Here is a 16614-nt window from a genome sequence, read left to right on the forward strand (position 1 = left end):
TCCTCGGCTCAGCCTGGCACCCTACGACACAGCTCTGAGCTATTGTGATAGAACTGCAGTTGAAGTCAAACTTGAGGACTACTGTAACAAATCAGATGCAAAGTGAGTAAATAAACAAAGTATGTATCACACACACCCTGACATTTCCTTTAAAAAAAAAAAGCAGGCTTCAAAATGGGAGGACACAGAAGAGAAATGTCAACATCTTTAACTTACATGGTTGTATGAATTTCCCATATGTTTTCTCAGGCTTTGAAGTGGATAGGGAGTTCGGGAATAAATGCATCAGGGAAAACTGAGTTCTAAGTTTGCTCTCAATGAGACAGTTCATAGAATAGAATGACATTAGTATTGTACTCATTTGGTCATTGGAGAGAAGTGATCTTTAACATCTATTTCTGTTAGCTTGTCTGTTTTAACAGCTGTTATTCTGATCTCATACATTATAGAAAATAATCCTGAAACTCCATAAACTTGCTGAATACTTTGCTCATTATTTAGCTACTATATGGAAAATAAGCTAACATAACCACAGGCTTCTTCAAATTATTGGTTCTTAAGTTTATACTTCTCTTTCTCCATATATATATATTCATATATGTATATAGAGAGTAGATTGTGGGTGTATGTGTGTGTATTCACACATGTACAGGGCTTTAGGCATGCTAGGCTAATGCTCTATCACCACTTCTAGCCAGACTTTTAAATTTAGGTTTAATTTAATTCAAGTTTTTATCAGCTTTTAAAATTAAAATGTATACCTTGACATTTCTGAATTGAAAACAAAGCATCTAGTTCATTTTTTAAAACTATAGCAAACATTGCACATGGTTTCTCAAATCAAATGGGGTAAATAATGGTAAGTGTTCCAACAAGCCTTCTCTGGCTACACATAGAACACCCGATAGAACAGTATTGAAACAGGCAAAAAAAAAAAAAAAAAGAATCCCAAAGACGCCTCAGTCCTCCTACCTGCAGTAAGCCACCAAAAATGCGAAAAGTGACAAATAGAAATAGAAAAGTGACAAAAGACTTTCATCTTCCTGTGAACTAAAAGGAAAATAAATTCTGGATTAATATAATTTCTGTTAATAGACCGTGTCAATTGTAGTAAACTTCTGTCACAAGTTTTGTTGATTCATCCTCATCCTATTAGCTCATGATGGATTCAAGTTAACAAAACACTGTGTGTGTGTGTGTGTGTGTGTGTGTGTGTGTGTGTGTGTGTGTGTGTGTGTGTGTGTGTGTGTGTGTGTGTGTGTGTGTGTGTGTGTGTGTGTGTGTGTGTGTGTGTGTGTGTGTGTGTGTGTGTGTGGGTGTGTGTGTGCGCCTGAGGCTTGAACTCAGGCCTGGGCACTGTCCCTGAGCATAGATCTAGGCTAGCACTCTACTACTTGAACCACAAACCACAGCTCCACATCCGTTTTTATTTGTTTTTATTTTTTTGGTGGTTAGTGGGAGGTCTGAGTCTCAGGGACTTTCCCATGGGGCCAGCTCCAAACTGTGATGCTCAGGTCTCAGCTTCCTGAGATTACAGGCATAAGCCACAGGCGCCACCTGGCTAAAAAAACTATTTCTTTAAGGAGACCATCAATGGAGGTTTTCTGTATTTTTTTTTTTTTGCAAATGAGCCTGAGCCAAGTCAGTCAGCAGAGGAAGGTGTTTCTTACCTTAATCTACAAGCCCAATTCAAGCACTCATTTATTATACGTAAACTCTTAAAATGATTACTGCCACAATTATCCCAACCAAGTTAATTGCAGCTCATTTACATGCTGATGAAATATTTCTGTTAAGTGCGAACCACTTCAGAATCTTTCCCCAGCAATGGAGACAAGCACATCAGTAAAAGAACATTCTTGCCTTTCCTTCTTCTGTAGCTACTCTACTATGTATTTTCTAGTGTGAATAGCATGAAAGAACACAAAAAAATTACAAATATAATTTAAGTTCCTCAAATAATACAGAAACAATAGAAAGCTAAATATAAAGATATTTGTTTTTTTTAAATGTAGAATGAATGCTGTAATTATTTTCTTTTTTTCTTTTTTGGGGACTGGCAGTACTGGGATTTGAGGTTTGAATTCAGGACCTTGAGCTTTCTTGGCTGATGCTCTTACTGCTGAATCACACTCTAATCCAGTTTTTTTGCTGGTTATTTTTAAGATAGCATCTCATTTCTGTCCAGATGCAGGTCTGGGTATGATCTGTCTATGTTAGGCATTAAGATATCAGGTATTAGGGGCTGGGAAGGTGGCTTAGTGGTAGAGTGCTTGCCTCGCATGCATGAGGCCCTGGGTTTGATTCCTTAGCACCACATAAACAGAAAAAGCTGGACGTGGTGCTGTGGCTCAAGTGGTAGACAGCTAGTCTTGAGCTGAAGAGATCAGCGACAGTACCCAGGCCCAGAATTCAAGCCCCACAACCAACCAAACAAACAAACAAAAAAAGATATCTAGTATTGCTGGGCATGGTTGGCTACAATCCTAGCTACTTAGGTGGCTGAAATCTGAGGACTGTTCTTTGAAGCCAGCCAGAGCAGGAAAGTCGGTGAGATTCTTATCTCCAATTAACCACCAGGAAACAGGAAGTGGATCTGTGGTTCAAGTGGTAGAGCATTAGCCTTGAGTGAAAAAGCTCACGGATAGCATCCAGGCCCTGAGTTCCATCCCTATGACCAAAGGAGGAAAAAAGAAACTCTATTAGGTAGGGCCAGTGTGTTCAGCTCTCTGTTAAGAAGATGGTCTTAAAAACTTATCTGTCCAGGCTGGCCTCAAACCTCAATCCTCCCAAATTTAGTCTCTTAAGTAGCTAGTATTACAAAGCACAAGCCACCAGTACTTGGCTTATTTTTCTTTTCTATGACATAAGTTTTGTTTCTTCTAATAAAAGCAAAGACTGAGTCAGTCTCCTGCATATTTATTTTCTTATGTATTACTGATCAAACGACAAATGCTTGCTTCAGCTGGCAATATTACACTGGCAGGCAACAAAATCATACTCCAAAGTTACAGTGTAATACATAAATGTGCATGCACGCACACACACATGCGCACACACACACGTATGCACACACACATATGCACACACACACACACACACACACACACACACACACACACACACACATTTGCCCCAGGAGTGGAAAAGATTTAACACTCTAGCTTGGAATATGGCACATAAAATCTGGCATATTATTTTTCATTGTCCCATGATCTGAGTTTACAATCTCAGTCTTGCTCAACTCTTCCAACGCCCATCTTGCCATAGATATTACTGCTAATAATGCACGAGAGGGTAAGGGATGGGCAGCCTTGGTATGGGCTCATAATATAGGGGCTGAGGGCAGAGTTTGAACTGAGAGGTTGTGGAGATTCAGCATGGGAGGTAGCTACATTTGGGGAATGTCCTGGTGTCCTGAGATGAAGCCACAGAGGCTGCAGTATTTACCGGAAGTGATGACACCAACCTGCCACAGCAGCTCACAGCAGCTTGAAGTTAACTTCAAGACCATTCCCTGAAGACAATTTTACAAGTCTAATTATCAAAATATCTTGTGACGTGTGTTTTCCAAACACAAAAAACTACATTAAAAAGCACTCAGCATGGCCAACACACTATGCCAAAAAGCTACCATGAAAAAAACTCCTCATGATTTTATGTTACTATAGGAAAAAAATGTCTCCAGGTATATTACTTTCTTTGCTCAGAACAGAATATCAATGCTCACAGATTAAAAAAATTTAGCATGAAAAATGAGCATCCTTACAATAGCACACTTGGTTGCACATTCAATTAGTAATATTTTTATTTTGCTAAGAAGTGCCCCTGGGAGATGATTTTAGACAGCATGTGGCTCTGCGTATGTTCTTTAGTTGATTTGTTTGTATATGTGGCATGTGTGTGAGCGTGAGCAGGTGTGTTCCATCATTACCCCCTCTAAACGGTCACTCACACGGTATTCATTAGGATTGAGGGCCAGATATCCACATTAATCACTCCATTTAGACCTTCTGGAAATACAGATTTACTTCCTTGTGCTTCCTCCCTCATTCCTTTTATTAAAGTGATGAACAAGAAGGTTCATCCAGGTGATACAGTTAGGGATACATCAATGTTTATAGAGCATCGTGGCCAGTCTGCATGCCACTAGCCCTTAACAAGATCACATGGATTTCATAAGCAACTCGTACCTCATTCAACACTCAAAGTCCATTATCAATGCATTATGCCTGATAACATGCTAAGATGATTATTAAAATGAATGAGCAGGATGTCAGGAATGCTTCTGGATAGAAACTCAGCTTGCTTGCTCAACTGGCACTCTACTGCTTGAGCCACACCTCCAGCCCTACTTGTGGCTGGTTAATTGGAGATGGAGTCTAACCAACTTTTCTGTCCCAGTTGGTTTCAAAATGAAATCCTCTGGATTTCAGCCTTCTGAGTAACTAGGATTACAGGTGTGAAGCACTGGTTCACTGCTAATGCATTTGTTTTAAATGGAATAACTCTATTAATTTTTAAATCAATTTACTGGATTGTAACTGAAGGCAATTTTAAGGCAAAATGATCAATGATAATTCTGCTCAATAGGACAAAATAAACTTTTGCACAAAATTTACAAATCAGAATGCAAAACATTTGAAATATTTAGTGGTGCTCAACAGATACTATGCTTTTATTACAACCCTCAAGCATCTGCTTACATAAGTTTATATCTGTTCCCAGTTTTCTGTCAAACTCAGTCATCATGATGTCATAAATGCTTTTTGTATCCAAATTCTAAATTAAGCACAACTTGTCATCTTTTAAATTTTAAATTTAGAATGCAGACTGACTTTTAATTCTTAAAAACAAGCCCACGTATTAGGAAAATAAAATGGGAATGTGTTATGAAACTGCACCAATGACAAACTGTAACAGTTTGGAATTCATTCCATTTTCTTCTTGGTTGCCTGTATCAACCCCATGTTTCAATTTTTTTTTCCTATTTGCTGACTCCAAATAACAGCTAATTAATTTGCCTTAAAAAATTCAAATACAACCCTGAGACATTTGGACCATCATTTCACTCACATTACATAGTCCAGGGCTTGTTATCTTCAGCTATGTGGAATCTGGTTCTACTAGAACTGCCTGCCTGCAGGAGGAATATTTATCAATGAGATCCTACAACAGTGTACACTAAGATACTACAGCTGAAAGTGATTTAGATCAGACTGAGAATAAGATACCTATGTAAGTAGAAACCTATGTAACTTTTTATACTGCTCAAACCTGGTAAATGCATATAAATAAATGATCCCCAGTCTAATTTCTAAACTGATGCCACAGAATGCTATGCTTATCATTTTAATTAGACAGCAAGCTAACTGAAGAATCTTGAAAAGCACAGTGTTTTACATGTCTAAGAAAAACCAAATACTGTTGGGATAATTCCCAGAGTGAGGTATTCAGAATGGATTTTCCATTATTAGATCAAATCACCATTCTATTCAATTTCCTTTGCAATTGTCTGCATAATTGGTCCAATTAGTTCAACTTTCTAATTGGTCAAAATGGCTGTGTACCAAAAAAATTAACATAATTTGCATACTTAGCTACACTCTTTAAATACATTTCCACTGATTCTGAGGTAGAACATTTACCTATTTTTTTCCTACACTCTTCAATATTTTTTTTTGGTGTGTGTCCTATATTGAAAAGTATAGGATACACATACACACAAATGCTAAGGATTGAGTTTCATGCACTGAAGAAAGCAGGAAAGCATTGGATGAAGACTTGAATGACAAGAAGTAAGAAGAGAGAGGAAGTAAGGGACCATGAAAGAACAGAGTTAAGCAAACTTCATTTTCTGGCTCTCAGCATTTTCCTGTGGGCTACACAATGTGCTAAGGAGAGGAATTTTCTTAGAAGACCGTGAGGAAAGTGAAGTTCACACATTTTCCTTCCTTCCTTCCGTCCTTTCTCTCCAAACATAAAGTACTACACGAGATGGAGTCTTTCCAGTTTGGCTACAGTCTGGAGTATCTAGCATGTTCCATGCCAGCTGGGCACTGAGATTTCTTTCTTTTGCCTAGGATTCAGTGTGCCCCCTCACAAAAAAAAATTCAAGTGAAAAACACCACCATAAAACACCACACACAACCCCTGCTCTTTTTGGAAAGCAAATGTAAAAGTTTCAGATCAACTCAATGCTAAATGTTTGAGGCTGAATTTGGGGGGGGGAGGGTAGGTGGGTGATATTTTACAATTCTTTTGTCTAAGTCCAGGCAGTTTTATTTTCATGCTTTGTTACTGAGAAAGGAACCCAAACAAAATGAGTACCTTTGCAAGAACAAATAGATTTTCCTGACTAAAGGATAAACACAAAGAATGTCAGCTGTTAATGTTCACAGGAAGTTGTTGTTGTTTTTTCCTCCCAGGACTGGAATTGAACTCATGGATTTACATCATGTGAAGAAGGTAACTGCTCTCTGGAACCAGCAGTCTTCAATTCCTTGTCCCCATGTCCAAAATCCACATCTTTCTTTTGCATGTGACCTTTCCATGACATTGGTTTTAGAGAGGGTAAACCCAAACCTGCACCTCCTTAGGCTCTAGGCCTTCCCCCGTCCTGGGAGAAAGCTTCAGTGGTAACGCCCGGTTCCTGGTGCTCAACCTCAGGGCACTGGGCCTCTGTCCACCTTCATTGCACTGCTGGAACCTGCCTCTGCCAATACCTTGTTCCTGGTATTGTCCATGCTTCCTCCACTGCTCTGCCTAGGGAATTCTGCACCTTTCATCTCAAGGGCCATCTCATCTGGAAAGCCACGACCAGCATGCTGGAGAGAGCTTCTTTGTGCTGCAGGCTCACAGCTATGTAGGCACAGGAGGGTGGAATTCACCGATGGTGGAATTCACCGATGGTGGAATTCACCAGTGCAGATCTGCTTTTCTCTGCACTGCCAGCACCTGGCTAGGGACCTGTATCACTAAACAGAATCAGCATCATCAAGACTTTTCTGAGTGTTTACAGTACTGGATTAAATATTTGGAAAACACACACTGTTGGTAATTTGCAAAACCAATTATGACAATTAGAAGCACTCCTGGGTATGTATTTTGATGATTTAAAATGATCTCATTTTTTTTCTTAAGAACTTAGCAGGACTGCACCTGGGTTGTGGATTTCCCCTACCCTCTCTCTCTCCCTCTTTCCTCCCTCTTTTCCTTCCCCTTTCTTCCTCCCCCACGTCTCTGTCTTTCTTTCTGCCAGTAGCAAGCTTGAACCCAAAGCCTCTTGTTTTGCTTGGCTCTTTTGCTTAAGGCTAGCATTCTATGACTTAAGCCCTACCTCCACTTCTGGCTCTTTGTTGGTTAATGGGAGACAAGAGTCTCAAGGACTTTCCTGCCCAGGCTGGCTTTGAACTGTGATTCTCAGATCTCAGCCTCCTAAGTAACGAGGAATACAGGCGTGAGCCTGTTTCTTGTCTTCCATCTTTTCTTAAGGAAAGAAAAATAATGTCTTTGTTTCGATGACACAGTTAGAAGCAGGAGTCCTGTCATTATGCCCGTAACGTAAACACTGCGAGCAGTGTGGAGCAGGAAAGGATACGTTCAGGCAAGGGAATATTTGAACACAGTCTTGCCACACTCTATATTTGTTTGTTCTGGCTTCAGAGCAGGGAAAGAAAATTATTTCACTCCACTCCAAACCCAAAGGTTGTTTGGAGCTGGGAAAAAAACAAAACAATGTTTGGTTTTGTCTCAAAATTATTTTCACAGACAGCTGGAAAGCTTCCTTTGTCTTTGAGCTCTTGTTCAGAAAGGCGATGGTTATCATTAATTTAGAGGAGAGTGCTTTAGGGGAGGTAGTTATTTAAAATATAAAATACAGTAGCAACTTTCTTTTGGGGAGGGTACCACTGAGTAGATAAGAAAATACATTTAGACCATTAGTAAATAAGTGAATGTGTTTCCAACATCAAAATAATATAGATACCTGCAGAAGGGGAGACAGAAACAGTATTTTTGCTAATGTCTTTCAACATTTGCTGTTATGACAAATTTCTTCCACTTTTATGGTGGCATTTGGGTTCAATTTGGGTTCAATCTCAGAGCATCAAGCTAGGGTGGTGCTTTACCACTTAAACAAAACCTCCAGCCTGGATTTTTACCAGTTACATTTAAGATAGGGTCTTAATTCCCATCTGCTTCAAGCTGGGACCACAAGAGAATCCCATGGCATCCAGCTCCCTTGCATGGAAATGAAGTCTCAGAACTTCTCTGCCTGGGATGGCCTAGAACCACAGTCCTCTCAGTTTCAACCTCCCATGTGACTTGGGGTGACAGCTGTGTTACTGTCTAGTTATTTCAAGAACTTTGTCTGCCCAGGCTAAACTTGAACTATTATCTCAGCCTCCCAAGTAGCTAGGATTACAGGCATAAGCCAACATGCTCACCTCTGCAGTTTTGTTAAGCATCTATTTGTTATTAGAACCATGGACAGGTACGGCAGATACACACACATCAGCCAAGAAGATACAGTCCTAAGCCTCACAGAATCCCCAGGCGAGCTGAGAACTGAAACCAGAAGTGTGAGGATTCTTAGAGAAGAAGAGACGGACAGCTGATACTGACTGAGATCTTACTCTAATCAGCCTGGCTTTTAAGGTGCTGTTCATTTGTAGTCATCGTCCCAGACGGTGGCTCTTGCCTGCACTTGTAGCTACTCAAGAGGTTGAGATCTGAGGATCTTGGTTCAAAGCCAGACCAGGCAGGAAAGCCAATGAGACTCTTATATCCAAGGCATTACCAAAAAAAGCTGGAAGTAGATCTGTGGCTCGAGTGGTAGAGTGCTAGCTTTGAGCACAAAAGCTTAGGGAGAGTGCCCAGGCCCAGAAAACAATACAGAAAACAACAAAACCCACACAAAATCTCATTGTCCCATTCAATCTTCAAAGACAGTCTAAGAGGAAGGTATTACTAACTCGATTTTTTAGATAATTGAGGAAGGAAGTTGAACTGTAGAAGGCCCCAGAGGCTGACAGGGCTGAGATTTCAGTCCAGTCTCTCTGAAGCCAGCAGCCCACCCCTTCATCTGGAGCATAATGCAGTCTGGCAGGTTAGGTGAGGCTGCACAGGACCAAGGCCTACAGGGAGGGAACTTCAAGGGTCACGTAGGCATGTGGGGAGAAAGATAACGGATAGCAAGAGAACACACAGAGACAAGAGAATGTGCCTCAAAGGTATTGGAGATGAGCACGTCACCTGTCACACAGGGCCAATGGACGCCACTGGAGATAAAGGGGGGAGGGGTGGTCCTGAGGGTTGGTTAGGTCCAGGAGTTGAAAGAGAAGGCAAGTCACATATAAGAATACCACCCATATCTGGGTGCTGGTAGCTCACGCCTATAGTTCTAGCCACCCAGGAGGCCAAGATCTGAGGACCACAGTTGGAAGCCAGCCCAGGCCAGAAAGCCCGTGAGACTTGTCTTGTCTATTAGAACTCCATGGTTTTTGGATAACAACAGACTCTTCTTTAGTAAGCGTATATTAGGAGGAAATTGCTTTGCTTCCCAAATACATACCAGAATGGACTTCACACACCAGTGGTTATTGTTTAGACATCCTCCTAGAGTGTTTCCCACTGTTTCTTTGTACATGACTGAGAGTGATTTGGTTCTGGGGGTTGAGCTTAACTATCTGGAAAATGGAGATGGTTTTTGATGATCTCCAAGGATCCATTTGGCTCTTAAGTGGAGTCTATTTTTTTTATAACCCCCCCAAAGCTATTTATCCATCTATTTATGGCAGCATTACTCACAATGGTCAGCAGTTGGGAACAGCACAAATGTCCAACTGAGGAAATGTGGAGCAACATTTGATCTATTTGTAAATCAGAATATTAGTCACTCATAAAAAAGGGATTAATTACTGATACCTGTTACAACACAGATGAACTTTGAAACACATCATACTAAGGGAAAGTACTTCACAAAACCTCACAGATAATAGCTGCCACGAAAAACCCAGAGTAGGCAAATCTATAGAAACGAAACAGACTAGGGGCAGCCTGCTGAGATGAGGGTTGATAGCTCAACAATAATTTCTTTATAGATGATGACAATGTTCTAAAAATAGTGCTGTGTGCTGGTGGCTCACACCTGTAATCCTAGCTACTCAGTAGGCTGTGATTTGAAGATTGAGGTTCAAACCCAGCCAGGGTAAGAAAGTCCGTAAGACTCTTATCTCCAATTAACTACCAGAAAACCGGAAGTGGAGCTATGGCTCAAAGTGGTAGAGAGAAAGAACTCAGGGACAGTGCCCTGGCCTTGTGTTCAAAAAAGACTGCTGCACAACTCTGTATATATATTAAAAGCTATTCAATCAGACACTTTAAATAAATATATAGTATACTAATGATAGATTAAAAAAACTGTCTAAAGTTATTTTTATGTCTTAAGGGAAGGATCAATAAAAGTGCATTAAGAAGCTTTCATAGAGTACAAACTATTTCTGTGACAACTGATTCTGAGTAGCACATACAGAAAAAGCAGCGTGAACAGCTTTGAGAGTTTTAAGACATCTAAATTTGCTCCTGTTTTCAGTGGCTTTTCCCAGAAACCACTATGGGGAGCACTTCCTAATCAGACAATGCAGAGATAGAGGGCCGCCAGGTTCTGTTATCAACGCTCATATTCGTGGAGAATAGTAAGACTGAAAAACCCAAAGAAAGGTAAATAAAAAATGAAAAAGAAAGGAAAAGGAGCCAGTAGAGAGATTTGAACTCAGGGCCTCATGCTGGCTGGGCAGTATACTCTACTGCTTAAGCTGCTCACTCAACCTTTTTTTTTTGTCAGAATACTATACAGAGGGGTTACAATTACATGGGCAAGATAATGAGTACATTTCTTATCAAGCATTGTAGCCTCCTCCTTTGTTTCCCCTTCCCATCCCTTCCCATCCTCCCCCCGACCCCCACCACTGAATCCAACATCCCCCCCAAATTGTAAAGTTCATTTTTCGACATAACAACTTGTACATCTCATTGTTGCAATGGGTCCACCTGTATCCCTATTTAAACAATTTCTTTTTTCCCTTCCCCTCCACAAATTATACCAATATCAAATACAGTGAAAGCAAGTTACCCAACCTTTTGGCTTTAGGTTTTGTAATTGTTGTTTTGTTTTTTAGATAAAGTATTTTATTTTTGCCCAAGGCCAGATTCAGACTGTAATTTTCCTACCCATATCTCCCACTACATAGCTGGGATTTCTGAGCTGAACTATTATGCCTGGCTTGTGTATGGAGATGAGTTTCCCTATCCTTTTGCCTGAGCTGGCCTCAGATCATGATCCTCTCAGTCTCTGCCTCCTGAGCGGGTAGGATGACAGGTATGAGCCATTACATCTTGCTAGCACATTATTCTTCTGATCTGGTAGTTTTATTATCTACAAAACAAACAAAAAACCCCTCTCATACCCATTAACTGTCAGAACCTCCCCCATAAAATAAGTTCCCCGATGGTATTGCTTTATTGTCTAGATTACGAACATGACCAGTAAGTGGTCAGGGTCTGGATGCACGTGCACTTCCTTTCCTTCCATTTGTCCCACTGCACACGCTGAACGCCTAACACGGTTACTTTCCAATGCAACAGGCAGTGTGGTCTTACAACTTGAAAACATCCCCTCTGCACTCCAGATTATCATTTTTATTTGGTGCAATTGGCAAATATTTGGGCTGCACAGATAATGGCACCACCATGCTGGAACACTGGGCCACTACACTGGACCAGGGCCTGCCAAGAACTTGTGTGTTCCCAATGACTTTGCGTTTCTCCCAAATATAGGTCGTTTGGGTGATGAAGGGCAAATTCAGATACCCAACCTCACCCGGGGTTTATCCAGATGAGCTGTGACTTACTAGCCCAGGGGTTAATGGGGAAGAAGGACTCCCAGGGAGGTGAGGAAGGAGGTTGAAGGTAACTTTGCCATAAGCACCAAAATCTCTCTCTTGACCACCACACAGAAGGCTCACATACCAGATCCTCCTTCCCTGGCTGGTTCCAGGTGAACTCCTGTATCATTCCCACATAGTCAAAAGAATCCTCTACAACACCCATGCTTAGAAAGACCCGATAAATTCCACTGGCAAGAAGCTGCAGTGAAATCTTTGAATGTTGGTTAGCTAATACATGCTAATTTGTCTGTAAGTCTTCTTTGAAGAGCTACTACAAGTTGGAATTATACAGCATAGTTTTCCAGATGAAGTAAAAACACAAAACAGGCAATGTCCTTGACATGACCAATTTCAGCTACTGACTTGGGTGCACAGATCTAGGACTGAGCTAGGTGTTTTTACAAAGATGTCGAAGCATTGAAACCAAAGGCAGTGAAGTTGGTGATTAGCGCTCAAAGCTTCATCTTTTACTGTTCTCCTCTGTGGGTATGGATTAAGTGAGGGGCTATTGGAAAGTTAATAGAGCCAATCAGAGTACTGCTATGAAAGCTGAGTTTTGTCATGGACTTAAGCCTTAGAGGTGAGCCTCTGCTTCTTAGCCTGGTCAAGTCTTCCTATGTGCTACCGGATGCAGAGCCTCATCTACACATCCACTCTGCAGAGGAAAAGCCACAATGGGCTGTGACTCATGCAAAGAACCTCAGGTCTAAGCTAACCTGGGTTCTGATAAAATGGACTATCTCATTAGGCACCCAAGCTTAGCTGAGTCACCTCAGCCAAGTTTTATTTCAATTCTTATTTCTCTCCCTTTAGTTTGGTTATTATTTTATTTCTTTAAAGGACTTAACTTTTTCCCAGAAGAGGAGAATATTTATGTAAGTTTATGCTGTGTGCTGAATCTTCTCATTAGTTATAAGAAGTAGCATGTAAATATTTTAGGATTTAGAGTGGAAAAATTTATGTCAGATCTTTAGTAAAATCCTACCTTTATGTTATTTGTAGTGAACTGTAAGAAATGGGGGCTTTTACACAGAGAGAATTTTCACTATTTCGCTTTGACGGAAAATCAGGAGTTTCTAAATAGTCAAGTCCATCCTGGAAACTCTGCAAATCACATCACACAGTTAGCATGAAACATGACGGGAGCAAAGGGCTTTATTTCACTCTCTTTATTAAGCCCCTTTGTTATTCCTAGTTATACATTAGCAGCAACAAAACCTTTACATGCTTTTATAGTATGTGAAGAAAGACTAAAAGGTCATTTATGGACATTAGAAGCTAAGGAGACATGACAGAGAAAAACGTGCCTTTGAATATGATCAAACCCTCCTATGAGGTTAAATAAAATACAGGGTAACATTGCCCATCGGGACACACCTCTATTATTACACTAATTATATCACGTATTACCGTAGTTACCACATGATATTGCAATTGACTGGTAATGTGTGTACAACCCTTGGTAGTCAGCAGCAAGGCTTAACTTGTGACTACATGACCTTTGTTGGAGCACTGCTGCCTGAGAGAAATTATTTAACAGTATGGAGAGAGAATGTGTAACAATATTCTAAGTTATTTATTTTTTTTGTCAGGTGGTGGGGCTTGAACTCTGGGCCTGGGCGCTGTGCCTGAGTCCTTCAGCTCAAGGCGAGCACTCTACCACTTGAGCCACAGCACCCCTTCCGGTTTTCTGGTGGTTAATTGGAGATAAGATTCTCATGAACTTTCCTGCCCCGGCTAGCTTTGAACTGTGAACCTCAGGTCTCAGTCTCCTGAGTAGCCAAGATTACAGGTGTGAGCCACCAGCATCTGGCATACTCTAAGTTTTAACACGCAGAACTGATGATCTAGTAAAGAAAACACCAGTTATGAAAAGAACTCACATAAGGTCGCATGAAATCGGCCTCTTGGAGATGCTGAGTGAGATGGAGTTAGATTCCACCACAGACCAGCTGTCAATGGCTTTGTACAAACTCTAATCATTAACCAGGACTCCCAGCTGGGTTTCTCTTCAGGGTGGAAGATCTGTAGGAGAGCAGGTTTAGGGGGGCTTGTGAAGACAGACTTTCCTTGCCTGTCCCTAGATTGGGATTCTCTCAATGCAGGGAAGGCTGGGTACAGGAAAGGATTGCTTTTAAAAGTAAAATTGCCAGGTAACTCTTAGGTACCCAGAGTAGGAGAAACAGATCTCTCTGCTTCAGTGGAGGGAGCATACATTGCTTTCACTTGTGTTCAAAGCTCTTCTTTTATACTTGTACTTCTAATTCAGTTTGGGGCACAGGAGCAGAATGATTCAGCAGACATACTGTCCTAGCTTGGCAAGCGTCCTTGAAGCAGGTGGGCTGGGAGGGTGGGAGTGGGCGTGGGCAGTCAGTGACCCTTATGGCCATGACAAGCATAGGGGACCAGCAAATAGCAAAGACTAAAGGAACTGAGATCCGAAGATGCAATTCTATAGGGGCAAGAATGTATTTTGCATAAATGCTTAAATGCACAAGGGATCCTTCATGAAGAGACATAGACACACGCACTTGGTCCTTGCATTCAGCAAGTTTATGATCAAAGGTGGCAAAGCCAGACATCCAGAACTTGGGAACAGTGGGTCCCCTTGACCTGGACAGGAACCGGGGCTGTGCAAAGAAACAAAAGTGATGATGCAGCATTCTTGAATGCCAATTCAAATCCTTGCTAGATTTATTTCTACTCTGGTTACTGATAATGATTAGCCATGCAAACTAATTTTCAGAAATTATGCTGGCTTTCTCGTTAGCTGTCATCAACCTAATTGTGTAAACAATATTTTGGCAGTGGAATGACTCGTTTTTAAAAGAGTTATTACATTATCAAGTAGCCATAGCTGACTTTTATAATAGCCAATACTCCTATCTAGAATACAGCCTACTAAAGACTCTTAAGATCCCACATTATTTTGAAGGGGGAAAAAAGACCCCAACGACCAGTTGGAAATCAAGTCAAGACTCCAGAAATTATACCTGAATTTGCTTCCTTATGTCTAGACTGTAACACCTAATTAATTAGAAACATTTAAAGCACTTTCTCCTGCCTTAAATCATGAAAAGAGATTCTCTGAACACCACATCAGATTCCCATCCCCATGAATCCATCTGTCAGTGTACAAAAAGCAATTCTGCGGGTTTACCTCAGACTCAGTGTATCTTCGGGAACCATCTCGCAAATTAAAAAAAAGGTACTTCGAGATCTTATTTGTATTATTAAGACATAAATGGTAAGGGAAATCTGGACAGCATAGTTTTTGTTTTTGTCTAACATTTTGTTGAGACATCGTATTTCCTGTTCAGTCCTTTATCATCTCCCAAATCCAAGCCTGCACAGGAAGCATGCAGAGGGAGTAAACACCACTACATGCCCGGCCACATGATGATCAGACTGGTAAAAGTAGATCTTCAAATCACAAGATTCCACCCTGGACTTCTCAGAGACTGTGAACATGCCTCCGTTTTCTGATTGTGAAATTGGAAGGCTGGCTGGATGCAGTCACCCCCGAGGTGGCTTCCAGATCACCATCCCAGACACATTATTTACTTATCGTTTGCTATCTTCTAACCAGCACCTTCCTCTCCTTTACCTGTCTCTGCTTTAGTCTCCCTCCTGGACCCCAGCTCCCACCTTCTGTCCATTCCAGTTATTATAAGCATGAATAAGCCAAACTGGAATCCTCTGCCCTGCTATTCTTCACATTGGCAGTTTTAAGACAAGTGCCTGCCATGTAAGCAATACATCTAGAATTATTGAAGGGGAAATAGTATCCTTAACATCTGTCTTCACTGATTGTATGGCACGTATAGGTAGCCGATCCTCGCCTACAAATGGGCCCATCCTGAGACCTTTCCGCCTTCTGACATCTCTCAATCTGGAGTTGCCCTGGACCTGCTCAATAGATCCCTGGGTCTGTGTTCCCCCAGGCTGCAGAGATCTAGCTCCAGAACTGCTTCCATTCACCCAGGGATCTAATCAATAATCAATACAGCAGCCCAGCGAGACAGAGCAGAAACTTGGGGTTCAAGAAAGAAAATTCAGCGAAAGAACAGCCTCACACTGAAGTGTTTCTGGTTCCAGGCGCAGGGGGTTCAACCCACTCCACACTTGTAGTGCCTTCCTGCAAGACGCCAAGTCTGACCAAGTCAAATGGCTTTGCCCGGCTCGGAGCACAGCTCGCCGAGCGGGGAACTTCCTTTTTCTTTCCTTTTCCTTTTTTAAAAGCAAGCAGAGGAGGGCAAGGGCACTACCTTTGCAGAGGCATGATTTCACACGCCATCCTCGCGGGGACCCTAGCGAGGGGGAGTCCCCGGGGCTGTCGGGTCTGGTCTGGCGGTCCGGACGGTGCCCGTCCCCTCCCGGGGTGGAGCTGGCCGGCTGCGCCCCGTGCGCCCCGCGCGCCCCGTGCGTCCCGCGCGTCCCCGCGCGCTCAGCCTCCGGGCTGCGGGGCGGGCGCTGCTATTTATCCGCCGCCTCCCTGCGTGTGCTCCGCAGTCCACTTTGACCTTTTGTTCCAGGGAAGCAGCTGGGGCCCCAGCCAATCAGCGGAGCGGCTGCCGCGGTGCGGAGGGGCGGCCGCTGCTCCCTGCCCCTCCTTCTTCTCTCTCTCTCTCTCTCTCTCCCTCCCTCCCTCCCTCCCTCCCTCCCT

At 42.0% G+C, this 16614-nt stretch overlaps 1 protein-coding gene across 2 annotated transcripts in view; it reads right to left on the minus strand.

Moving 5' to 3' along the window:
- Fam13a (family with sequence similarity 13, member A) overlaps nucleotides 1-16340 on the minus strand; it is an 83511-nt gene extending 67171 nt beyond the window's left edge. For both annotated transcript variants that reach the window (XM_013029799.1, XM_013029798.1), the window contains exon 1: nucleotides 16217-16340. In XM_013029799.1, the coding sequence (XP_012885253.1) occupies nucleotides 16217-16245 (29 nt within the window). In that variant the 5' untranslated portion in view covers nucleotides 16246-16340. The remainder of the gene's footprint in view (nucleotides 1-16216) is intronic.
- Between the last annotated feature and the right edge of the window lie 274 nt (nucleotides 16341-16614).

This window comes from Dipodomys ordii, unplaced genomic scaffold, assembly GCF_000151885.1.
Source record: "Dipodomys ordii isolate 6190 unplaced genomic scaffold, Dord_2.0 Scaffold122, whole genome shotgun sequence".
In the NCBI taxonomy this organism is placed as follows: domain Eukaryota; kingdom Metazoa; phylum Chordata; class Mammalia; order Rodentia; family Heteromyidae; genus Dipodomys; species Dipodomys ordii.